The 27,561-nt window shown below is 43.4% G+C and overlaps 1 protein-coding gene across 1 annotated transcript in view; it reads left to right on the plus strand.

The window, feature by feature from the left end:
• Positions 1 to 27,561, plus strand: part of cdh23 (cadherin-related 23) — a 330,925-nt gene that overhangs the window by 175,733 nt on the left and 127,631 nt on the right. The window contains exons 10-11 of the mRNA XM_056291725.1: positions 13,253 to 13,365; positions 16,357 to 16,545. Of these exons, the coding sequence (XP_056147700.1) occupies positions 13,253 to 13,365; positions 16,357 to 16,545 (302 nt within the window). The remainder of the gene's footprint in view (positions 1 to 13,252; positions 13,366 to 16,356; positions 16,546 to 27,561) is intronic.

Raw genomic sequence — 27,561 nt, forward strand, 5'->3', positions numbered from 1 at the left:
AATTCATGAAATGCAGCTTGCCCACCAATATAGCAAGGCACTTCTGGGGCCGTCATCACTGAGCATCACACACACATGCACATAGAGGCACACATATTTCTTCTTTCAAGAGCAGTCATGCAGTAAGGGATTTGTGTATACATCTGCACGTGCACAACACGTCTCTGTGTGAGTAAATCTGCATTTGGCTTCAGATGTGAGTATAGTTTTAAGACAATAACTCAAACTTTATCATCATCACAGTTTTCCCCCTGGGCACAATCTTTAAATGTGACATTAATTTGTGTGCATTTAGCAAAATACGCAAAATCTTAGCCCCAGGAGCATTGGCCTGACGCCATGCCACGTTACCAGAATGTTCCATCGCCCCCATGGTGTTGTGACAAACTAGAGAAAACGGTTTTCGCTGGCTTAGTCATGGCGATTACACTTGGAGAACTCTTATTTCGGCAGTCCTCAGAAGCTCATTGCTGTGAGAAAGCCATTTTCATCCACTTGTCTTATGCTCCATTGGACTCATCAGATCAGATGCCTTCGTTCTTCTGTTTTCCAGCGAAATCCCCACATAATAACTACACATGTATGTTGTCCACTTTCACATCTCAGTGCACCAAGTCTTCCCTTCTTTTGTCTCTGTTTCCCTGTCTCGTCATGAGATCTCTTTGAAAGTGCAAGAGAGAATCGAAACGGGATAAGCCTTGTCTGCAGACGTGCCAACTCCTTCCTTGGAATCAAAACTTTTTTCATAGATATGTATTATAAAATCCACACCTCTGTTAAATGTCTCATCTGCTAATGCTGAGGTTACTGAAGTTGTAATGGCAAACATTTGGATTATTTTGGATTTTTTATTATTTTACTGGCAATTACACATCACTTGAGTTTGCAACTTCAAGATAATACAGCATGTGAAATGTGTGTGTGTGTGTGTGTGTGTGTGTGTGTGTGTGTGTGTGTGTGTGTGTGTGTGTGTGTGTGTGTGTGTGTGTGTGTGTGTGTGTGCGCGCGCGTAATCGTTTTTCTAACCCAATGGGGCCCAAATGGTCTCTTTAGGATAGGAAAACCAGAAACCACCTACTTTGTGGGGCCATTTTATGGGGCCCCACAAGGAAAAGGGTCTATTTTAGGATTAGGACTTGGGTTTAGGGTTAAGGTTAGAATTAGGGTTAGGTTAAGGTTAGGTTCAGGTTAGGGTAAGGGTTAAGTTAGGGTAAGGGTTAAGGTTAGACATGTAGTTTGTGTGGTTAAGGTTAGGGTTAAGGGCTAGGGATGAATGTAGTCAATGGCGGGGTATATGTGTGTAAATTTGTGATTGTGCACATGTGCATGCATTTGTGTCTGTGCAGACAGGTGTGTTCCACAGTTGTCGAAATCATTGCATGTCTCATATCTTAAATGCAGAGAGTCTGGTTGTTCTCCCGAGTCTCACATCACACAATCCACCCCAGCCTCATGAATTTTGACAAACAAATACTCACAAACTTATGCAAATGCACTTGGTATATAACTATAAATACACATAAAATCAAAATGGAGACCACATACTTTATCTTGTACACATACATGAACAAAGCTGCATCTGTTCCAAATGCAAATAGCTGTTGGTGTAGAATTGGAGTGTGGGGTTTAGATGAGTGCCCAGGCATGCATCAACTTTTAACTCCCAGAGGGTCTAATCACAGCAGCCAGACAGATCAACATGGACCACCCTCTATCAACAATTGGAATATAAATATTTCTTTTCTCAGCGGGACCCAGGAGTCACTCTTTATAATTCTAATTTGATTCCAGAGTCGAGGTGAAGGCCATTCTGTGCAGCCTGAAGCATCGAGTCAAAACCTCTTTCGCTGATGCATATGAACTGCAAACCCAGTAATACACCATTATGTCGTTACGGTGCACATGTTCACATTATAACACACTGACTTTGCAGGTGTGTGTGTGTGTGTGTGTTTGTTTTGTTTGTTTTTTTATTTGTTTTGTTTGTTTGTCCAACACTAGTTGCCCAGCCAGGTGAGTGACCAGTCATGCAAGTAAGGAGCGGCTGTCGGAGGAGATTGGCATTCTGGTCAGGCCATTGGAGCTGACAAACCAATTTAGAGGCATAATGCCCTCGCTGAGTGGGCCCAAGTGCCTGATGCACAAACCCCATAGCCCCACCCTAGTCCCCAACCAGCACCCAAACCTCCATCACCACCACCCAAAAAATGTATTATTACAACTCTGCGGTTGTAAAAACTTCAAGCTTATTATTGCAGGTTTTTATTGACTTGTGTTGTAAAATTAAATCTTTTTATATATATATATATATATACATATATATATGTTTATGAAATGCTAATGAGCAAATTTCCCAGGGAGTTACCTCAGGATTAACTGATTACATGATGGCATTCGCATTGCCAGAAAAATCTAGTCTGTTATTAAAACAGTCGGCCATTATTACTTGGTCACATTTTGTTACATTTCCCATGTTTGTCCTCTTTTTTTTCCAAGCCTGCGAGAGATATAGTAATCATTTTACCGCCAACATAAACTCAAGTGTGGTGCTGATCAAAACTTTCAACAGCACACTTCGTTTTCTTGCTTGCTTAATGTTCCACGCTGTAGAAGCAACCACAGGATACGGTTAGGTATATGATTTACAATATTTCCATGAATCATATTGCAGTTGAATACAAGCAGCAGCCCTGTTCCTCCACTCTCCTCCTCTGGCCTCAGTCCAGGATAATTACCGAAGGGCAGTGCTTTCTTCTCTATGCCTTTTCCCCTCTTTCCCATACATCTTCCCCTCCCGCCAGTCTCCTCCTGATGCAGAGATTCAGGGAAGAGGAACACAAGTGCGGGTTAATCTGTTGAACCTGGCCTTTGTGCAACATACACTTACTGCCCTAACCAATTTCTGTGGCGGCCAAACCCGAGCTATTACTGCACACCATCTAAAAGGAGGGATTCTTAATCCCACAGCCTGCCAGGGTCCACGTGCAGTGCGAGGCTGTTAGCACAATACTTTATAAATATGGCAAAGCTGAATAAAGTTTACCAGCATGTGTTTTGCGCCAACAGCAGCCATAGGGGGCCTTAAGCATTCGGGGTCCCATTTCAAGAGCTAATGTGGGGCCCTACCCACATAAAAAATCAAGTATTCAAGTTGGTTTGCATCAATAATGGTATATTTTCAAGCTTAAACTTAAATGCATTATGTGCACTTTGAGCATCATTGGCAGCTCAACATAAAAATGATGCAAACAGTTCCCTTAATTAAAAACTGAAACGATGGCGTCCGGGTGGCGTGGCAGTCTATTTTATTGCCTACCAACATGGGGATCTCTGGTTCGAATCCCCACATTACTTTTGGCTTGTTCGGGCATCGCTGCAGACACAATTGGCCATGGCTGCGGTTGGGATGCTGGATGTGGGTATGTGTCCTGGTTACTGCACTATCACCTCCTCTGGGCGATCGAGGCGCCTGTTTGGGGGGGAGGGGGAACTCGGGGGAATAGCGTGATCCTCCCATGCACTACGTCGCCCTGGCGAAACTCCTCACTGTCAGGTGAAAAGAAGCGGCTGGTGGTAGTCTGAAGCCCTCCCTGGATCAGCAGAGGGGGTGGAGCAGCAACCGGGATGGTTCAGAAGAGTGGGGTAATTGGCCGAGTACAATTCGAAGAAAAGGGATAAAAATCCAACATAACAAAAACCCACTTAAACAATTATAGTTTTACTTTGGAATGAGGAGAGGCATCACCCTTCTCGGCAACAACTAGTCTGCATTGAATAGCACTATGTGTTTGGGAGACTATGTAGACATTTTGTTTTCTCCTCTAATATTTTCCAATTTTCAGACTGCTGGGATAGGCTCCAGCATCCCCACGACCCTGAGAGCAGGATAAGAGGTTTGGATAATGGATGGATGGATGGATGGATAGATGGATAGATAGGATAGGTGCGTTTTATTTTCTTCTCATTGACAAAGACCTTTGCTAGCTGCTGTATTGGACAGGTCAAGTTCAGTGATTGCTTAGATGTCCGGGGAGCGCCTACTAGTGGTGGTTCTTGTGTCTCATCTTTGAATGATGTAACCACAGCTCAACACAACACAGTGGCGCTTCAAAGTTTGTGAACCCTTTAGAATTTTCTATATTTCTGCATAAATATAACCTAAAACATCATTAGATTTTCACACAAGTCCTAAAATGTCCAATTATGTTGATTGTGCTGCAAATGTGTGTCTATATATATATATATATATATATATATATATATATATATATATAGTATAATCGAGTGAGTCAGGTAAATTATTTGCGACAGTACAAGCCTGTTTTATGCCATAAGGAATCATCAACTGTCTATATATATATATATATATATATATATATATATATATATATATATATATATATATATATATATATATATATATACGTATATATATATTATTTTTTTTAGTTATTATTTTGTACCACTGGGGAGTTGCACTTAATTTCGTTGTACAGCTGTGCAATGACAAATAAAGGCATTCATTCATTCAAAAGTAGAGAAAGAGAAACCAATTAAACAAATGAGACAGAAATATTATACTTGGTCATTTATTTATTGAGGAAAATGCTCCAATATTACATATCTGTGATTTGCAAAAGAATGTGAACCATTGCTTTCAGCATCTGGTGTGACCCCCCCACCCACTCCCATTGTGCAGCAATAACTGCAACTAAAAATTTCTGGTAACTGTTGATCAGTCCTGCACATCGGCTTGGAAGAATTTTAGCCCATTCCTCCATACAGAACAGCTTCAACTTTGGGATGTTGGTGGGTTTCCTCACATGAACTGCTCGCTTCAGGTCATTCCACAAAACTTTGATTGGATTAAGTTCAGGACTTGACTTGGCCATTCCAAAACATTAACTTTATTCTTCTTTAACCATTCTTTGGTGGAACAACTTGTGTGCTTAGGGTTGTTGTCTTGCTGCATGACCCACATGCTCTTGAGATTCAGTTCAAGGACAGATGTCTTGACATGTTCCTTAAGGATTTGCTGGTATAATTCAGAATTCATTGTTCCATCAATAATGGCAAGCCATCCTGACCCAGATGCAGCAAAACAGGCCCAAACCATGATACTACCACCACCATGTTTCGCAGATGGGATAAGGTTCTTATGCTGGAATGCAGTGTTTTCCTTTCTCCAAACATAACGCTTCTCATTTAAACCAAAAAGTTCTATTTTGGTCTCATCTGTCCACAAAACATTTTTCCAGTGGCCTTCTGGCTTGTCCACGTGATCTTTAGCAAACTGCAGATGGGCAGCCATGTTCTTTTTGGAGAGCAGTGGCTTTCTCCTTGCAACCCTGCCATGCACACCATTGTGGTTTGTTTTTCTGGTGGTGGACTCATGAACATTAGCCAATGTGAGAGAGGCCTTTAGATGCTTAGAAATTACCCTGGGTTCCTCTGTGACCTGGCTGACTATTACACGTCTTGCTCTTGGAGTGAGCTTTCGACCACTCCTGGGGAGGGTAACAATGGTCTTGAATTTCCTCTATTTGAACACATTCTGTCTGACTGTGGATTGGTGGAGTCCAGACTCTTTAGAGATGGTTTTGTAACCTTTTCCAGCCTGATGAACATCGACAACGCTTTTTCTGAGGTCCTCAGAAATCTCCTTTGTTCTTGCCATGGTACACTTCCACAAACATGTGTTGTGAAGATCAGACTTTGATAGATCCCTGGGCTTTAAATAACACAGGGCACCTACTCACACCTGATTGTCATCCCATTGATTGAAAACACCTGACTCTAATTTCACCTCCAAATCAACTGCTAATCCTAGAGATTCACATACTTTTGCCGCTCACAGATATGTAATTATGGATCATTTTCCTCAATAAATGACCAAGTATAATATTTTTGTCTCATTTGTTTAATTGGGTTCTTTTTATCTACTTTTAGGACTTGTGTGAAAATCTGATGATGTTTTAGGTCATATTTATGCAGAAATATAGAAAATTCTAAAGTTCACAATCTTTCAAGCACTACTGTATACATATTAAAAAAGAAAGTGGTGAATTATTCAATTCTTGCATATCAGTTGGGGGCCCTTTGGGAGGGCTGGGCCTGTTTCAATTGAAACGGGTGAAACAGAGCTAAGGCCGTCAGTGCCGGCAGCTAAACAGGCTACATTATTAGTTTACTTTCTTACTTTGCTCCCGTCTCATTGTTATTTCTTCATGGAGTTTAGATAGCAGGTACAGTTTTATTTACATATGCTGACTATAAAAGTAAATTTATTAACCTTTTTCCAGTCAGGAAAGGGTTTTGCTGAGCGTGCAGCCTTGCCCTGCCTCATATTATGACATCCTTTCAAATAGATGCCAGGTAGAGGAGTGCACAGTTTGCCCTCCCTATCAGTAAACCATAATTGAATTAGTGCTTGATGGACTTCCCCATTTCAGACCCCTAACATTCAGCCTTGTCCTTTTGATTGTTTTCCTTCCATTGAGCAGATTGCAGTGATAACATTCACATGTATGAATAGTAGCTATCGCAAAGATTGCAAGGGGACTTTCCAAGCCTCAAACAACAACTGTCACAGACGGGGAGAATCTCAATTGATTCATGGACGCATTCTCTTTATTTTGGTGCGGAAATGATTTTGCATGTTGCGTTTAGAACAATGGAAGAAGACTTTGATGACATAGCAGTGCAGCAGGGAAGGAGGGACCTGGAATAAAGGATGGGATGACTGAATGAATGTGTGTGGTGGTGGTGGAGGAAGACTGACAAAGGGCTGAGCACGCACAAGTTACATTCACCGGCCACTTTATTAGGCACACCTGTCAACTGCTCGTTAACGCAAATTTCTAATCAGCCAATCACATGGCAGCAACTCAATACATTTAGGCATGTAGATATGGTCAAGACGATCTGCTGCAGTTCAAACCGAGCATCAGAATGGGGAAGAAAGGTGATTTAAGTGACTTTGAACGTGGCATGGTTGTTGGTGCCAGATGGGCTGGTCTGAGTATTTCAGAAACTGCTGATCTACTGGGATTTTCACGCGCAACCATCTCTAGGGTTTACAGAGAATGGTCCGAAAAAGAGAAAATATCCAGTGAGCGGCAGTTCTGTGGGCGAAAATGCCTTGTTGATGCCAGAGGTCAGAGGAGAATGGCCAGACTGGTTCGAGCTGATAGAAAGGCAACAGTAACTCAAATAACCACTCATTACAACCGAGGTATGCAGAAGAGCATCTCTGAACGCACAACACGTCGAACCTTGAGGCAGATGGGCTACAGCAGCAGAAGACCACACCGGGTGCCACTCCTGTCAGCTAAGAACAGGAAACTGAGGCTACAATTCGCACAGGCTCACCAGAATTGGACAATAGAAGATTGGAAAAACGTTGCCTGGTCTGATGAGTCTCAATTTCTGCTGCGACAATCGGATGGTAGGGTCAGAATTTGGCGTCAACAACATGAAAGCATGGATCCATCCTGCCTTGTATCAACGGTTCAGGCTGCTGGTGGTGGTGTAATGGTGTGGGGGATATTGTCTTGGCACACTTTGGGCCCCTTAGTACCAGTTGAGCATCGTGTCAACGCCACAGCTTACCTGAGTATTGTTGCTGACCATGTCCATCCCTTTATGACCACAGTGTTCCATCTTCTGATGGCTACTTCCAGCAGGATAACGCGCCATGTCATAAAGCTCGAATCATCTCAGACTGGTTTCTTGAACATGACAATGAGTTCACTGTACTCAAATGGCCTCCACAGTCACCAGATCTCAATCCAATAGAGCAACTATGGGATGTGGTGGACCGGGAGAGTCGCATCATGGATGTGCAGCCGATAAATCTGCAGCAACTGCGTGATGCTATCATGTCAATATGGACCAAACTCTGAGGAATGTTTCCAGTACCTTGTTGAATCTATGCCACGAAGGATTAAGGCAGTTCTGAAGGCAAAAGGGGGTCCAAACCGGTACTAGCAAGGTATACCTAATAAAGTGGCCAGTGAGTGTACATGGATGTTAACGGTGGACAGACAAAGCTGTTCAAGTGTGTTCATGTTTTGTTTTCTCCATCTGTGTGATGAAAACAAAAGGGACAACATCAGTGATGGAGTAGGCATAATGGATACCAGCATGACAGTGACTGACAGAGGAAATAAACGTCAAAAGAAGTCACCTGATGTAGATAGAAAAGAGAAATGCAGCTGTAAAATAAATGCATTGCTACCTGCTCTAATCCACCATGTCTTCCACTGTCATTGTCATTAATGTAATGAATGAGGAACATTCACTGATTAATGTCATTAATTACTTGAGTGAGGAAATGTTGACTTGATCTGTAATGAATGACTGACAGTAATGCTGATATTCATTGTTTGCTGTCTTTTTTTTAGGTCAATGAATAGTGTCCATCGTATAACGTCTACTGATAAACTATGTTTTATGCAACAGAGGTTTCTTTAATGAAAAGATTATTTATCTATACAGCATGTTCACCATGAATTTAACTAAACAAAGACAGACACACAGAATATGGAGAAAAATAGACAGTGGGAGGGGAAAGCCGTTTTCAGACACAATACAATTTGCACTGCACTTGCCGTTGGATTCAACGGCAAACTGCAAACGTTCAAACAACATGACAAGAAGATATCCAAACAACATGACAACAGCACTGCTGCGTTCTGAAACCCATTATTTCTTATGGCTTTCACCGCGCCACGACAGACTTTGCTCCACTGCACCACTCCTGTGCCCAACTCTGTGCTGCGCCAGCGCTTCTTCTTCTTCTTCTTTCGGCTTGTTCCCTGTTTCTCAGGGATCACCACAGCGGACCACCACTGTATAATCCAGTGAAGTTGCCCCTTAGCTTGACAAAATCAAAGTGCTTGCCATATTTAGCGAGGCTATGCAGTTTTGCATCATCAAAGTGGGTTGCTGATAGCTCATTAAAGTTTTTACAGTCAACTAAAGCCAGAAAATCAAATTCTCCCAAGTTCTTGTATCTTGCTTACATTTGTAAATTGATGTTGTCCAGGATGGTGAGAGGGTCTAAGGACAGGATGTTGTGTTGCTGTTAAGCCCACTGAGGCAAATTTGTAATTTGTGATATTGGGCTATACAAATAAAATTGATTTGATTTGATTTGATGCTGTAGAACAGCCTTCATCTCTCATCATGGACCAGCTGCCTGCTGCACATGTTGTTGTTGACCAAGTTCATAGCTTTGCACCGCTCCTGAAAACGTTCATAAAATTAGTCAAAAAACTGGCGCTGGTCGATCAAGGCTTTCACAGTGTCACTGACATGAAGGGAGCAGAATCCTTTGTCCATCACTTTGGTCTGGAGAACATGGAACAATGTGTCTGTCTGTGAAATTCGCCCTGTATGCTATGGGAAGACAGCAGGTAGAAGGCTTTAGAAAGCCAGAGATTGAATCCAGAGGCCATAGTTACTGCCTCTCCATCCCAATCATAGGGGTTTTCTTGATTAAGGTTAAACACCCCGCAAAGCTCTGCATGGTAGCACATGATGGTCTGAGCAAGCCTCCAGTTTTCTATCTGGTAGCTGCTGCCTGTGGAATGTGTCGTTTCACCACCTCATCAAGTAGATTGGTGTGTTTTGTAGATCTGCTAAAATAAGCTTCAAGGCCTTCCACAGTCTTAAAAAAGATTTAATACTCAGGGATCATCTTTGCAGACTGTGAGAGGATGAGGTTTAGTTTCTGGCCATAGCAGTGAATGAATATTGCTTCTGAGACTTTTTCTCTAATTTATCTGTACTCTGTTTAGGTGTGATGCTGTAACAGATGCGCCATCGTATGCTTGTGCTACCAACTTGTGTGCACAATTAAACTTCTATAGTACACCTAACACATAGCAATTGCCGTCGCTCTCCCATCATCACTAACATCATCAAAGCCAAAAAAAGCCTCCTCCACCTAACTACCAGAGACATACCAAAGAATGAGTGAGTGTTGAGTCTTGTTTGTGATGTCTGTAGTTTCATCCACCTCCACTGAAACAAAGTATGCCACACTCGGTTACTCTTTTATGTCTTTTAGAACATCTGCAATTGCTTCAATTAAATCTATTGGGATTCTTTTTGATGTGCCAGAAAACACTGTACGTGACTCTGAAGTGGGAGGCTAAATTAGCATCCTTGCTGGCTATCAGGTACAACAGTTCAATGAAATTCCCCCAGTTTGAGGAACTTGCACTCTCATTGTTCCCACAGAAAGCTAGTTCCTGTTTACCAAGGAAACATATAGCATCTATGAAACTTTTTAGGATTTCTCTATTTTTCTTTACCTTCTTATTGTGGATGCCAATGTTCAGCTGCCGTTGTTCATCCAAAGCCAGGTTGATTCTGTTGTGTCCAAATGTTTTCAGAGCAATCTAGCCCTGAATGTGGACCACCAACTTTTCGTGCTTGGCTATCGCACAAGGCAAGTTGTTCAAGTCGCAATATCCTGCATTAGTCCAGACCTTGTTGTTGGTGCCACCAAACAGCAAACATGGGAAACAGAACAGCCTGTTCAGTGTACCACATCCACAAAGCCAATCCTTCCTTCTGTACCATTCAGTCTGTAAAGTACAAACCAGTTTCTGTCTAGTCCTTTGCTGAAGATCCTGTAGGTCAGGCGCAGGTTTCACATAACTTAAAAGTTGACACTTTTCTTAAAACAAAAGCCGTGAAGATTGTTTTAGCTGCAATAGTGGTGTCATGTGAGCCAGCTTGAACTTACTGGTTGTACAAAGGTGCTGGAGGGTGTGTGAGTGTCAATTCACGACAGCACAATGAACGTAGAAGTGCAGCACTGGCATAGTACAGTAACATTTAAAGGCAGTATAGCGATCTGCCTTTTTACATAAATATTAAATTCTGTGGGAACTGACTACGCATGCATGAACACACATCATCACGATGATATGAAATGCAAAGGAAGAACAGGGCTGTGCCTGCTCTGCACTGTCCACAGGCACTGGCCACAGGCATACTATGCAAGGCTGAATTGCTTGCGCTCTGCCTTGCCAGAAGACAGCGATGTTGAGGCATTTTTAATGGGCTATGAAAAGCGCCAAATGCTGCCACATTCAAACCTATGGTAAGGTATCCGAAAAATAAACCTAAATCTAACATTAACTGAATAAATCCATTCTCTTCCATTCTTTTCATTCACTCTTTAGCTCGCTTGACCAACCCTGCTCTCCGTCACTCCCCAAAGTCAACCGTGCACATGCGCGACTCACATGTATGGTTGAGTCAGATCGGGCAGTGACGGTGTCAAAACCAAAACATTATGTATTTGGGTATGAGTCTTGAAAATAAACAAGAAGTCGATCATATTTCACAAGCCAGCAAATCATTCATTGCAGATCTCAGCACAGGAGAACTGGAGGAACATGACTCACCAAAAATAATTCGCCTTATTCACCTCGCCGCCACACAGAAGTGCCATTAGTCTCTAATGTTAAAACTCCGCTATAAAAATACAATGTCAAGAGTAGGATTAATCACAGTCACAGCTGGAAATCATCTCAGTAGCAACAATAAAAATATTCCATGGCTGAGCTATGTCCTCTTGTTTTATGAATGAAAGTCAATCAGCAGAGCAGCCATTCACCTTGATTAGTTTTATACCATGAAAACCACGACAGTTAAACATATTTGAAGTCTTTTCTTATCGTTGCTTTATTGCTTTAGAATGAATGGAAATCAATCAGCAGAGTATCCATTCACCTTCATTCATTTTATATCATGAAAACCGCAATGGTTAAACATATTTGAAGTCTTTTGATAAAGGCTTTGAGATTATGATAGTCTGATCTCTGTCATTTCATGTCAGACTTGGTCGCCTATGAGAGGGTCCACCTAGGAGGCTACACATCCACAGACTGACAGGCCCAATATTTTTATTCTGTAGATTTTTTAGTTTGAGCGCTGCATATTAACAACTTGTTTTTCCCACATTTCTGTTCAACCGACTTGGGCGCTGTGCAAAAATCTTATAACGGTAGGAAAAACACTGGATTTTCTATCTGTATGTGCATGCATTTCCCTACTCCGGGTAGGCGACAAAAGGGTTGTCCCGAAGTTGTAACACCAGAGAAGGGGCGATACGTATGCCTGGTGGAGATCTGCACTCTACTGAGTGCACCCCTCCAGTCAAAAATGTGTATAGCCTATACTTAGTGGGAATGGTTTAACATTAATGTGTAAAAGAGAACATAGCAGTTAACTGGTATGGAAATATAAATGAAACAGCATGGATTAGGTGCAATACAATTTGTTTTGTGAACAATTTGTTTCATGAACTCATTTAATCCTGTCGTCATCCTTCAAACAAAAATACAAAACGATTCTAACTTTCCACGATGAAACTCAGCTTCTTTTGATAATTTTATGAAGTTATGATATGCTAAACCAAGTGGAGTGACCTCGAAGATATTTATTTTCATGTGTCGTGATTCTTTTTTTTTCTTTTTTTTTCTTTTTTTTGCAATTCTTAAACAAGTTTACCTGGCTCATATCCACTGAAGAGATCCCACTCATCTATCCAATTATTGTACTTGTTTTGCTCACAAAATTTTTGCATGATATCAAACAACATGTTATAGCAGTTGTTTTTGCATTAACGCTATTGTCGGGAGACAAGCTTTTTTCTTCTACAGAGTTTTTTGCTGTAAAATCCCCTGATATTAATTCTTCTACACCAAGAATAACACTTCAGATCTGTGTAGTAGTTTTACAGTTGCATTGCATGTTTCTTTGGGGGGTTTTTTCCACTTTTGAGAAATGAGTGACATGAAATTGAATTGCACTGAAGTGAAGAGGAGGGGGAAGGCTGATGGAGATGTAGGAGTAGCAGAAAGAGAGGAGACAGTGACAGATAAGACGAAGGGATGCTTGCCCATGAGCAGCGAAGTTGGAGGTGATGGGTCAGCCCAGGACACATAGAGAGACCAGGGCAGCATTGTATAAGGCAGCATCTATATTGTATGATCCAGAGACACACACACAATTCATCTGGCAGGTCATTTTGCCCAGTCTCCCTGCTTCCTGTGTCTAATGTCTCCTTCATCCCACCAGTCATGCTGAATTATTCACCTGACCAAGTTCTTTGGTCCCTCAGACCTCCTGCTGTCTTTATTCTGTCTTGTCTCTCTGCTTCTCCGTCTCACTTTGTGTCCCCGGGTGTCTCTTTTTTTCTGTCTATTCCATACTCTCATCCATTCAGGAAACACCAACAGTGTCTTTGCCCTGGACTACATCAGCGGGTCTCTGATGGTGAATGGCCAACTGGACAGAGAGAACCCGCTGTACTCGGCAGGATTCACCCTCACTGTCAAGGTGAGCTGGTGGTGCAGGCATGTACTGGGAGGGATCGAAATCTGTTCACCAGTGGGATCAAGACAGTGTTTGATGTGATAATATATTAAATCAATGTAGTTTCTGGAATTTATATGGCCCAAAACGACTGAGTGAAGCCAGAGCTCCAGCCCTGCTAATGCTGCTGGAGCATTATATTTGTGTTTACACAGTGGAAACTGCTTATGGCAATCAGGGTTAAAGTGGTCAACCACTTGAACTGATCAGAAATTGGTGGATGGAATCATTCCTATTGTAACACTGTTTGAATAATTTGGTTGTTGTGATCAAAGAGTTCATTTAAACTGGATCATTTTGGGTATTTCATACATCAGAAATAAAAGAAATATATTTTAGAACCAAGGTAATCCAGAAAATCCAATATTAAATTATTCTTTCCCTGTGATATTGAGCGGCGCCTCCTGCACTCTGAAAATCCAAAAGTACCGCCTCTGAAATCACCAGACGGCCTAAAGTGACAGATGGGCCTGGGCACTGCTGTTATTAAAAATGTAGTCAAGGCAATGCTAAGTGATGTCACTGTAACCCAAAGCCTATCTTAAATTGCTGTTTGTCGCAACTGATATTTTGTTATAGTACAACAGCTGACAGTAGCCTGGTGTCTTTCAGTCAATTAAATCCAGGAAAAAAAGAGAAGTTGTCTGTTTCATTACATTATATTTATTTAATGTTTGTACATGTGTCAATCAGATGGTTGTCAAACAAAACAAAAAGAGTGAACATATTTGCCTGGACAGATGTGATTACTATAATCGGTTTCCATTGTATTAGACATATTGTGTATGATGACATGGATGACATGTTATGCTTTTCCATGGGAACAGACTTCCTGTTAATAAGTGAGATCTTATACAAATGTAGGGTTTGTCAGTATTTACAGTGCTTTGAAAGAGTTTTTTTTCCCCTTAAACTTTACTTTGTGTTAAAGTGGTTCTGATTAGGTGTCCAGGTGGCGTGGCAGTCTATTCCGCTGCCTACCAACAAGGAGATCGCTGGTTCGATTCCCCATGTTACCTCCGGCTTGGTCGAGCATCCCGACACACACTGTGTCTGCGGGTGGGAAGCCGGGTGTGGGTATGTGTCCTGGTCGCTGCATTAGCACCTCCTCTGGTCGGTCGGGGCGCCCGTTTGGGGGGGAGGGGGAACTGGGGGAAATAGCGTGATCCTCCCATGCTCTACGTCCCCCTGGCGAAACCCCTCACTGTCAGGGGAAAAGAAGCAGCTGGCGACTCCACATGTGTCGGAGGAGGCATGTGGGAGTCTGCAGCCCTCTCTGGGTCGGCAGAGGGGATGGAGCAGCGACCGGGACGGCTCGGAAGGGTGGGGTAATTGGCCGAATACAATTGGGGAGAAAAAGGGAGCAAATCCCCCTCCCCCCAAAAAAAAATTATTCTGATGATTATGTCCTATTCAGGGCCTCATGTTTGGGGAACAGGGAGGAGAGTATAAAGGAGGTGGATGTGGGATTTAGAGCACTGGCTTCTGAAGGGTCCTTTGTTTTACTTTATTCTCCTGTTGGAGCCAGATGCCGAGGCTCTATCCCTCTGTCTTACTGCTGAGGCCCAGTCTATCTCTCATGGCAGGACTTACTAGTCCTCTCACTCGCTGGCCTGCCCACTTGTCCAATCCTCTATGCTGCTTTCTTTGTCTTTCTCTCTCTTCCTTTCTTTTTCTTCTCTTCCACTTTTGCACATTGCACACTGAATAGTTTCCCCAGGGTGTGTGTGTGTGTGTGTGTGTTTATGGGATGGGGGCTTCATGAAATGGATTTCCAAGTAGTGGTGTAGGAAAAATTGTGATCAAAGTTTTTTTTTTAACGTAACCTCAATGTTACGTAGTTAATTTTAACAGTCCGTCAAGCCAAAGCCTTTTCCCATGTGCTGCACTTTATCAAAAACTCCACTGACATTCATAAAAATCAGTTGTTTATCATCCACAAAAAAAAAAGAAATAAAATAAAATAAGCATGCAGCCATATGTTGTTGTTTAGTCTGTAAATGTGAAGCCCGTGTGAGTGAGCCATGAGTTTCATAGAAAAGGGTTTCCACTGAATCCTGGTCCGAACATTTTGTCCTCAGTTTATCATTTTAATTGAAATCAATGATTACAAAGAAGAAAAAAAGAAGAATAAGCAAAAGTGCTTAAAATGAAAACAGTGTCCCCCTAAAAAAAAAGCATTTATTAAATATAGATTTTTTTCCTCCACACTTTCTCTCCCCCTCTGCACTTGTGCTTTCTTAGGTGGTGCTGCTATTGATTGTGGGATGCCCCAGTAATACAACTAATTTCTCAACTTCAGGCAGCTTAGATAGTGCAGAGCGTACAGAGGTGGAGGTCAAATGATTCACAGGCGGTGTGACTAGAGAGGCAAACTACTCTGATTACCCAGAGACCACAGTGTTGTTCCACCCTCTCCCGCTCTTGCTGACAATGTCCCTCCATCGGTGATAGAAGCAGAGCTGGCTGGTCCTTTCTTCTCCGTCATCTCCTGCTCATTTTCAGAGAGCTGGATGCCCAGACAGACAGAAAAAAAAAAGACAGCGTAATTGCGGCTTTGTAGTTGGACACATTTTTCTTAAATCCTGTTTTGTGTGTATGTGTGTGTGTGTGTGTGTGTGCACGCCCACGTTTGTGCACATGTCTGTGTGCATGTGTGTGTGTGTGTATTGGCCCTCCCTTGGCCTCATTTTGAGCCTATTTCTACAATTGCTTTGTGTCTGTCTGTCCACCTTTTGATCCAAATGAACAGCTGTAAATACCCTTCTGAGATTGCATGCTGGCCACCATTATCAAAAATGACATTTTAAGCGCAATGGAATGCATGTCGTCCCCCCACCCCTTTCTTCCCTATTCTCCCTCTCCCATTGCCTGTATCCCCTGCTTCTCTCACCCTCTCTCTCTCTCTCTCTTTCTCCCCCTCTATCACCATCTCCATCTCTCGGTCTTCACTAGGGGACAGAGCTGAATGATGACCGTACTCCTTCAGATGCCTCAGTGATGACCACCTTCACTATCCTGCTGATTGACAAGAACGACAACGCCCCCAAGTTCAACAGTTCGGAATACAGAGTCCGCATCACAGAGCTGGCCCAAGTGGGCTTTGCCCTGCCTCTCTTTATCCAGGCCGAAGACAAGGATGAGGTAGGGAGAACACAGTCGACCTAAAGTGACAGGCTCAGTCACAACAAATCAACAAGTTCACATTTCCCCGCCTGCCATTCAGCTGGCAGTCTTATCCACAGCCGCTTTCAGTGAGTCAGCGGGTCGGCGTTCAATACTTTGCTTGAGGGTGCCTGAACACGAGACCTGGTCATTGATAGATGCACACTGGCTGTGGCAGGCATTGAACCTGTGAACTTTCGGTTTAGTGGCAGTCCCTTTAAACATTGCAGGGCTGGCCAGCCACCATGGTACTTTAGCCATTTTCTGTGGTGACAGGGTTGTGGATAAAGAGAGGTTAGTGGTCCCTTGGTAGTCTCTAGGGACTAAGTTGACACCCAAAGGATGCTGTGCCGTACGTACGGTGAGATGTGGTGCTACACATGCTGTGGCGGAATTTGACAAGTGGAAGACATGGAGACTTGGGAGTCAGAGACACGTTGGCACTACAACCATTCTACTATAAAACACAATGTGTGGTTTGTGATATACATATAACAATTAGATTGCTTTAATAACTCAGATTTGAATTGGAGTAGAATGGCCTCTATGGTATTGCTTTTGCCTGTAATTTTTCATTAAATTAGAGGACTTAAATTCTCAGTGCAGTTGATTGATGCCTTAACGCAAGGACATGGTCATATGCCAAAGTTAAATTTGTTTTCTAATGGACTTTCCATAACATATTTGATCCTAAAGAGACATGAATTGCTTCATTCACTCTCTTCATGAGCCTAATTTTATGATTTAGCATTGTTGTAAGATTAGTCCATTGCGTGTGTGCTCTGTGTGTGTGTGTGTGTGTGTGTGTGTGTGTGTGTGTGTGTGTGTGTGTGTGTGTGTGCGGACAGTCAGATCGCTCAAGAGCAAGCTCTTTAGTTTTACATTGCGTGTCCGCCACTTCCCATTAGCTGTATCTAGCAACCTGCTGCAGTGACACACATCCACACACAAACACATGGAGCTCTTGTACACAGTTCTCTCGCTCGCTCACTCTGCCCCCCCTGCCTGCACGCAAGCTCACACAGACAAGCCGAGACTAGCGCATTCGACTTGACTACAATTTAATTTGCTCTGGAAGAGATGGGATAGAGCATCAAATTATACCTAACGAGGAAGATCAATCACCTGGGGTGGAGATAAGCCGAAAGCTAGTCAACTCTGATTGATTCAGGCGCAGCAGCCGCCAGGGTGGAATTTGACAGATAACTGCAAGTCAAGTGGATGGAGAAAGAAAATGGAGGGAAGGAGGAAGGGAGACAGAGGAGGCTAGAAAGGGAGGCAGGGAGGAAGAGATGTGGAGAAGTGTTTGTGTGTGTGTGTGGGGGGGGGGGGTAGATGGAACTTTGAGAAAAGAAAGGTAAGCAGCAGAAAGCAGCATAACTAATGGAGTGAAAGACATCAGAATAACTGGTAGAGCAGACAGACGGAGGAAGAGAGCGAGAGAGTGAGAGAGGTGGAGGAGAGAAAGCTTAAGAGTTAGTGGGGTTATTTAGCAGCAGGTCTCTTTATTCATGCTGGGGGGGCTGCTCCCGTCTGCGTTGCGATGGTGACATACAGAGTAGAATACTGTGGAGGCATCACTCCGTGGCGGGCTACGGGTGACAACCCACACACCTAGTATGTGATAAGAGGTTCCTCTGCAGGTTAGCACTCAGCATTGCACCACCTTTGCCATATCACTTGCGTGTGTTTGTGTGTGTGTGTGTGTGTGTCTGTGTCTGTGGTCTCAAGTGTGCTTCATGCTTTGTGTTTTCTATTTTTGTTTGGGTGCGGGAGAGTATCTTCTATGTATAGTTAACCTGTGTGTGAAGGTGTGCATGTGTGATTGTGTTTATTTGTGTGTGCATATTAGCATGTGTGCACTTTTATCTTGGCTCTAGGGGTTTATGTGGCTGTGTGTGTTTTGAGTTTATACAATTAAACCACATATCCACAGAGGCACCATTCAAAGTACTACAAACGATTCTCTGTTATGAACTCCACTATCAAGGAAGTGGTGTTTTTTCAACCAGTAGCGAACTGTGACTCTTAAACCTTGGCCTTCTGGCCCCCCTTCCCTCATCCAGAAAAAAAGAAGACTACCAGCCTAGCTTACTGTGTCCTCTCCTATAGTACTGCAAAAGTTACTATGAGAATTCCAGCTCTGAAGCAAAAATTAAGATGCTTGTCCGGCCTCAGCAATGCAATGAGCAAACAGCATGGAGAGAGTGAGAGTTATCACCAAAAAAAAAAAAAAAAAAAAAAATCAAAACAAAAAAAAAGCTAATTTCTAAAGCAAAATGCAAATCCCCCTTACAACTAATTGCATCATCACACAAGCTGTGTGTGCACTTCAGCACAATATGATGACAACGGGCCGGAGTGCAAAATGCTTGACAGCCACCCCCCTCCTACAACACAAAACCAACAAAACTTCATGTACATCATGACAGCACAGCCATTGGCGACAGACACTGCAGCACCATGGACAGTGAACACCAATCATGGCATTTCGGGAACCCACCACCACAAACAAGCAATATTCATTAATAAACAATATTATTAGGATGGCACAGTGGCCTATTAAATATATATGTTATGCTATATGTGCATATTGACCGCTGAGTGGGTACATTTACAGATTGACCAGTAGTTCTGCATAATGAACGTTTTCTCAAATAAACCTTAACATATACAAAAGAGTGGCAGTGGTGGCCTATTAGAGTTTAAATAATGTACCCTTTGTGTAAGTCTTCCTTTGCCGATTAGATCCAACTTTTCATTAAAAGTTCATGCTGAAAATGGCGTGGAAAATAAATTCACAACGATGTCCTCCTCACTTGAATTACTATTGCTCAAACCTCTATAAAATTATGGCTGGACCCCCAATCACAGAGCTGAAAACATAGCATTTTCCTCATAACAACTGCAGAGGCAGCAAAAATTTGATTGGGAGACAAAGGGGCTTATTTCATTTCATCCTTCACATTCCAACACAAACTGTATAGGCAGGTTTGAAGGGCTTATTTCCTCAGAAACATTTTCTGTAGATGATGATTATCAACTTGTGAATTGATAAAATAAAATAAGAACTGATGACTTTTCAAATATTATTTTTTAGAATATCTTAGAGGGCTGATGGTTCCCCTTTGCATTCGACAAAGGTACCCTGCCTGTTAACCTTGTGTAGTACAGTTTGCCTCTCCATCTCATTTTACCACTTTCTTAAGGTAAGCTGATAGCGCTCACAATAGACAGAGAAATGGTACATCAGTACATCAGAGAGATGGAATTAGCAAAGTCTCTAGTAGATGCTGCATTAGAAATAGACCACCTGGCTATTTCATCAACAACCCCAAATTTCCATCCTCAGTTGACCCCCTGTACTTTGCTAGAACCATGCAAAGGGCATCCAAGGTTCAACTCAAAGAGGGAGGATTTTAAGCTGCAGTGTCAACTGCAAAATTAGGTACTCTTGTGTAAGAGTCACAGGAAAAAAAGCTTTCAGTTTTGCATTGTAACTATTGACAGGATTGTTGATGGTGGTTGTTTATGGGTCTCAAAACCCGCGCACATAAAAACCAGGCACGTGATACGAGCACACAGAACAGTATCCACGAGCGCAAAACCATACTCACGAGTGGGCATATCTGCTCTGAGCGCACAGAACAGTATCCGTGAGTGGAAAAGCTACCTCGCAAGGGAGCATTTCTGCTCCACATACACAAATGCAGTCCCATGAACACGGGGCTGTGATGAGTGCAAGCTCAACCTTCCCTACATGCTCGCAATTGCTCAACACTTGCTTGTCAAGTTGATTTTTGTGATTTTGGAGGTGGGGACGGAATAGATGGTGGTTGATGTCTCCCCTCCTTTGATTGGTCCCTTTCAACACCCACAGTCTCTGGCCTGTCTCTAACCCCTTTTTTGGCCACATAATCGTGTGGCATCATCTGTGACAAACTTTTACAAGGTGAAGTTAGCTTTTCTGACATCAAATATTCAGCTAGCTATAAGAGAGTATTATAGTTCATACAGTAAGTGAAATCAGTACCTTCAAACAATATTAAAATGGGATCTCTGAAAGATGTTAACAGTGTAAGACGTACTTGCTCGGACATGACGGCCCCATGAAAATGGTTGGTGTCTTGGGAAACTGCCTGTCTTCGACTATGTCAGTGATTAAACCAAACAGCCAATCAAGGGTCATAGTCGGTATTCACAGTGGCCAATCCAAGGGGCAGAGACATCAGCCACTGTCTGTTCCGTCCCTGCTTCCAGTCTCAAAAGTAAACTTGATGAGCAAACGATTGTTGAACAGTTGCAAGCGCACAGGGAGGGTCGAGCTCGGGCTAGTCAGAGCCCCATGCTCGCAGGACCGCATTTGTGCACGCAGAGCAGAAACGCTCCCTTGCGAGGATGGCTTTCCGCTCGTGGACACTGTTCTGTGCAACAGAGTCCGTCTGCAGTCTGCAACGCTACAAGTTAGGCCCACTTCAAGTTACACCTCCTTCTTTCTTAAAGGTGTGTGACCCTCCGAGGGCATTCTGACTTTCATCTATTTCTCATTATGGCGATCTTGTTTTCTTTCATCTGTTCAAATCTATCTTAATTAGCTACTACAAGGACAAAAAAAATTGTGAAGGAAAAATTAACTTTGAAAATTATGATATGATGTGCAGTGAGCATTAAAAATGCAGAATTTGCATAAAGAATGAAGAGTATAACTAATTATTGACAGATCAAAACAACATGTGATTAAAAAAAGATTTTTTATTTATCACAACATTAAACTGATTAAGGTAATTTTTACTCTATTCATGTGCAATGGTGGTAATTATTCATCAAATCATTATTTTTATAATAATTTTACTCTTTGTGCAATGGTGGAAATTACTCAGAACAGTAATTTTTATCGTCTTGTGTCCAGCTTAAAAGAGATGTTACGAGTATGATTGATCAATGTAAATCTAGCCGGACTTTTTTTTTTTTCTTTGTTATCAAAATGTGGCTGTATGTCATTTCACAACATAGCGTATTGGTGAGTTGAGGTGTCTCCTAGGGTTGGGCAATATGTCACAATTTTCCTATCGGCCACTGTCGGGAGGGGAATTTTTAGTGAATGTAATGATGGAAGAGCTCATTGTGAAAAGAATACAAAATCCCCTTTTGGGGATTATTTTGCTTTTACTCCAGCAAGACACATTTAGCCGTGTCTGCGGGTGGGAAGCCAGATGTGGGTATGTGTCCTGGTTGCTCCACTAGCACCTCCTCTGATCGGTTGGGGCGCCTGTTCAGGGGGGAGGGGGAACTGGGGGGAATAGCGTGATCCTCCCACGTGCTACCTCCCCCCGGTGAAACTCCTCACTGTCAGGTGAAAAGAAGCAGCTGGCAACTCCACATGTATCGGAGGAAACCTGTAGTAGACTGCAACCCTCCCCGGATCGGCAGAGGGGGTGGAGCAGCGACCAGGATGGCTCAGAAGAATGGGGTAATTGGCCAAGTACAATTTGGGGGGAAAGGGGGGGGAGACTGCTTAATTGTCATTTACTCACTGCAGTCACTGCACTGTTTTGTGAAAGGTTTGTTGGAAATCATTGCAACAAGAACGTGTATGTGGCCCAACACCAACTGCCAGTTCCTATTCACACATGCTTTGAATTGTGCTTTACAGGTTAATTATTTACTGAGTTGAATTCTCAGGGAGGCAGACCATTAAATTAGCAAAATAAAAGGGCAAAAATTGTGTGAATCACCCAAAAAAAAATAAAACTATCACTGAGTGAACTTGATATCCAATCCCCTAAGCTTAGTGTCTGCAAACCTAAAATTCTTCTTTGCGGGTGCAAAAGGAGGAAGGCAGAACTGCAGAGCAACATGCATGGCGTTCCTCCACCGCAGAGTACTAAAAGTGTCATTTGGCTTAAATGTCCAAAATATCACGATGAGTATGCCCCCTTTGGACAGCAAGGTACTTTTCTCATCTATAAAGAGTAAACTTCCATTCTAGTAATGGAAGTTTACTCTTTACAGTCACACATTGAAGTTACTGGCTTTTCCAGTGTATACCTACCTGTTGTTGCACATAATGAATGACTGCACAATTTCTCAATGTCAGTACTGGCAATGCGTAAAATGTATGGCAATCATGCTCTTCTGGTATGTTGTCAAAATTATGCAGACAGGCTCAGAAGGCTAATTAGCCAGATTATATTCAAATGACTGTCAGTGAAGCAAATGTAACCAGTTAGCTTCAGAGAGCAGATGAAATTTACTTTCTCAGTTTGCACATGTATATTCGGGACATATTTTAGAAGTCGCGCAGTAATGATGAACTTACTGATGGTAGATTTGAAGAGGCTACTCAGAAAGTGCCTCCAGCCACATAAAAACAGTCAAAGCTGCTGTATCCTGCCAGATCATTTTCAGAGTGGACTCCTTGCAGTTTTCCTCTCTGTCCACATCCCCGTTTGCTTTCAGTCTTTGTAAAGAGAACTGCGCTGACTGCAACAGGGGATTAGATACGGATGCTGTAGGTCCTTCTATACTCCTCTGAAAATGCATTTCAGTTCACCACACCTGATGACAACAGAACAGAACAGTTCATGTGTAAAACGTAGGTTCAGATTTTTTTTTTATGTGAAATTGGAAATTTTCTGGTAGCAGTGTTTCTTCGGTATTCATTTAGCAGTGTGGTGCCACAGTAAGGGAATTTACCACCACTGCAAGAGAAATGTGAAATTAAAATTTACACTTATTATTTAATACAAAAAAAAATCCAGTGTTTTATAAGTAATGATAATATTACAATTAAAATAATTTTAGCACCAGAACCTCAACTTGAATCATAACTTAGGCCCGAACATAGACAGATAAAGGACAAATATAGAATCGTCACTCAAAAGCACCACAGTGGCACAAAAATTACAGAAGAAACACTGTGGTAAACTGATATAGAAAACAGTCAATTAGGCGACATTTATGTACCACACACATTTTCCTTTATAATAATGGCACTTCCAGGGGTCATCTACTTGTGTTGCAAGCATCTGCGGGACATTTAGTGGGACACAGATTGACATGCCCAAAGTTCCTCTGGAAATTCCAGTGCATATTTGATCAGAGGATCACTGTTAGCTATAGGTGCGCTCCATTTGGATGTGCCGGCTTGCCACTTCTTACATTGCAGCGGGGGCGGAGCAAAGTGTTTAACCAGAGTTACTATTGTATGAAAAATGACTTATACGCTTCAATTTAAATGGCTGTCTTGGGGAAATATTCTTCCTGTTGTCTACGTAATCTGTTATGCATAATAAGCTATGCGCCTTTCTTCAAGTTACACCCCCTTAATGTTGCACCCCTCTCTTGCAGTCCGTAGACAAACCCTTCTCATTCTGTGTGCTTGTATCACGTGCATGCACCTGGTTTTTATATGTGTGGCTTATGAGACTAATTATCTCATCTCATCATCAGCCGCTTCTCTGGGGTTGGGTTGCAGTGGCAGCAAGCTTAGTAGGGCACTCCAGACATCCCTGTCCCCAGCAACACCCTCCAGCTCCACCTGGGGGATCCCAAGACGTTCCCAGGCCAAATTGGACATGTAGTCCCTCCAGCAACTTCTGGGTCTACCTCGGGGTCTCCTCCCAGTTGGACGTGCCCGGAAAACCTCCAAAGGAAGGCGCCCAGGAGGCATCCTAATCAGATGCCCGAACCACCTCAACTGGTTCGGGCATGAGACTAATTAACCACTCTAATTTTCTAAATCATAATGTCACATAGACTTTCAAATCCAACAAGTAAAATTTACTAGATTCTCTCTTTTTGAGTTAAAACATGACATTGTTTTGACACTTTCACACTTCGAGATCAGTGTGATCTCAACTCTTTCCGTCTGTGAAGGATTACAGGGAGGGACACTGCATTTCTTAGATTTTGACATAAGCGGTAGCTACCCCTCTCTTTCTCTTTCTCTCCCCTCATATCCTCATGTGCTCAGTTTGTGTCTGTAAAACCTTTTGCTGCTGGAACTTGTCACCAAACTTTTTGGCAGTCACATCTGACAGGGTGCTTTTATTGGGGGCTTCTAAAGACAGAAGCAAATGGACAGGCAATTACATTTATAGGCAGTTTGAGGTGACATCCCTGCATATTGGATGGTCTTTTAAATAGGAGTCATCAGCCACAGTAGTTCTCTCAGAGATGAAAACAAAAACAATGTGGCTATTTCTACTGCCGGCATAATGCCAATCGACTGCCCTTCTCATCTTCCTCTGTCCACCACAATGGCTTCATGATTAGCCAGCTCGGAGCTGATAATGAGGACAGGACATATCTCAGGACGATTTCTCTGCTGAAGGAATCAACTTCGTGATTTTATATCATTCTCAACTTGATTTGGTTTAGATTTGTCTATCAAGCTTGTCGTATCAGATATTAAGGCTGCTAAACTGAGAAGCAACTGAGAGAGGAAGATTGGAAACACTTTGTTAAACGCTATCAAAAATTAATTTGACGATTTGAAAACCATGATTGATTCCTGTATCGATTCCTTGTGCACGATCTAAAATGTTAGATATCACATGCATAGAGCACTATCCATACCGTACAGTGACTGCTATATCATAACAATATTAATGTTAGCCTACAATAATAACAATTTTAATTGCCATGGCTATTAGAAACTGTCCTCGACAGTTGTATTGGTTTAAAAGCAGACAACCATTGTAATCATCAAGGACCTTCATCATCTCCTATTTAGGTCACTATTATTTTTCCATTATGTCACTTTCCAATAGGGGTTGACTGATTTTTTTTTTCAGGGCCGATACTGATAATTAGTAATCAAGGAGACCGATAACTGATATTTGGAACCAGTTTACATTTGCAGTAAAAATAAAATCTTGGTGTCAGTAACACAAACTCCAACACAAAACTTTGTTGAAATGCCTTTAAGCATATTGTGGCAAGCTGGCGTGAAAGAAGGAGGCAAGAGGTAGGGATCTCATTTTAATGGCAGCTCCCGTGTCCCATACACCGCACGATCCTGGGAGTGCGCTTTTATTTTTGCCCCCAAAATCATTGCCGAACAATGCCTTTCCCCCCCGAGGTCAATCATTAAAAACACATCTACCCAGTCAAGTCGAACCCTCAAACAAACAACACAACAACCAAAACATGAACTAAAACACAATTTTAACCTGAGCATTAATAATGAGGCTCTGTGCACGCAGAGCCGCTATCAGTCAGAACGACTGCCTCCTCCAGTCGCTGCATAGTTCCCACCTGAGGGATCAGTTGTCTTCAGTGACCCCATCACCCAATACATAGTCCCTCAAATGTCCAGGGTGCCATTGCTGGCGAACAGGCTGCCTGGGGCTCACAGGAAGCGCAACTAGGGGATAGACACACTGATCAGTGCATGGGGTGCTACTGTTGTCCCCGGCCCCAACAACAGGCAGAGCAAGGAGGCAATATGGCTCCTGGTGCAGCACAACCATGCGCCTCTGGCCAGGCATCCACACCCGCGACACCACCTCAGACAGTTGGCCCACGACCTCGCCGGGCCCCTGCCAGTGGCTGCAAAGTTTGGGGGGAATCCCTTTGTTGTTAACGAAACAATACACCCATACCTTGTCCCCTCACACAATTACCTGCCCAAGGCACCGTGTGTCATAGGCCCTCTTCTGCTGCACTCCAGAGTTGGCTTGGGCCCAGCAGGTGTAGTTGTGGACCACCTGCAGGTGATCCCTAAGTCTCCGGAGGTAGTCAATTTCTTTCCCCCCTGCCTATCTCAGGCTCAGGCAGGACGCCTAACGCCAAGTCCACCGGTGTCTGGAGCTCCCACCCAAACATGAGGGCAGCGGGCATGCAGCAGTCCAGTAGAACATACAGCAGTCAAGTAGGATCACAGGACCAGGAGCAGGTGGCGGTCCCTGTCCCGCTGGTGTTGGCTGGTGAGGATGGCAAGCTGGGTGGCCAGGATGTAGTTGAACCGCTCCACCTGCCTGTCACTTTAAGGATAGAGCATTGTCATTCTCGTCTTCTTCACCCCCAGCTGCTGGCAGACCTCACTAAAGACCTGGGACTCAAAGTACCACCCCTAGTTGCTGTGGTGCTTGGCGGGAACTCTGAAGCGGGCGAACATCACCACTAGCCTCTCTACTGTTGTGGTGGCCCTCTGATCCAGCACTGCATACGCCTCTGGCCACTTTGTGCAGCAGTCCATAGCCACGAGGATGTAGTGGTTGCTGGAGTCATTGACAGGGAAAGTCACCTCTGTCCACCTCTGCTTGCTACATTGGGCCCCCCACCAAGTACTGCTGCAGTGGGGCGTGGTTAGCGCTGGGTCGGTCCCTTCTGGATGGTGGAAAAAGTTGCAGCAGTGCACAGGCAACTCCACATTTCATTGTCAGCCATGCCAGTAGAACCGCGGTGGAGGGTCTTGGCGTTCCTGTAGTGCCCCACCACCAACAAGCCATGGACCTTCTGGAGAACCAAGGGACAGAGCACACAGGGCAGCAATAGCTGCAAGAGGTCACTCCTTCATCCAGGAGCCTGCCACCTCCAGTACACCAACCCGTCATAGAGCTCAGAGTTGCCCCATTGAGATTGGTAGGCCTTTACTTAGGGCCAAAGAGCTGACACCTCTGTCCACTCGGGGCGCTGCCCCATCTCCAGCCAGCCCCTCACCAGTGACAGGGTCAAGTCTGCCTCCTGCTGGGCATCTGGGTAGCACAGCAGTCTATTTCATTGCCTACCAACACAGGGATTGCCAGTTGGAATCCCCACGTTACCTCCAGCTTGACTGGGTGTCCCTACAGACACGATTGGGCATGTCTGCAGGTGGGAAGCCAGATATGGGTATGTGTCATGGTCGCTGCACTAGCGCCTCCTCTGGTTGGTCGGGGCGCCTTTTTTTGGGGGGGGGGGACTGGGGGAAATAGTGTGATCCTCCCATATGCTACGTCTCCCTGGCAAAACTCCTCACTGTCAGGTGAAAAGAAGTGGCTGGCGACT

The sequence above is a fragment of the Lampris incognitus genome, chromosome 13 (assembly GCF_029633865.1).
Source record: "Lampris incognitus isolate fLamInc1 chromosome 13, fLamInc1.hap2, whole genome shotgun sequence".
NCBI lineage: Eukaryota > Metazoa > Chordata > Actinopteri > Lampriformes > Lampridae > Lampris > Lampris incognitus.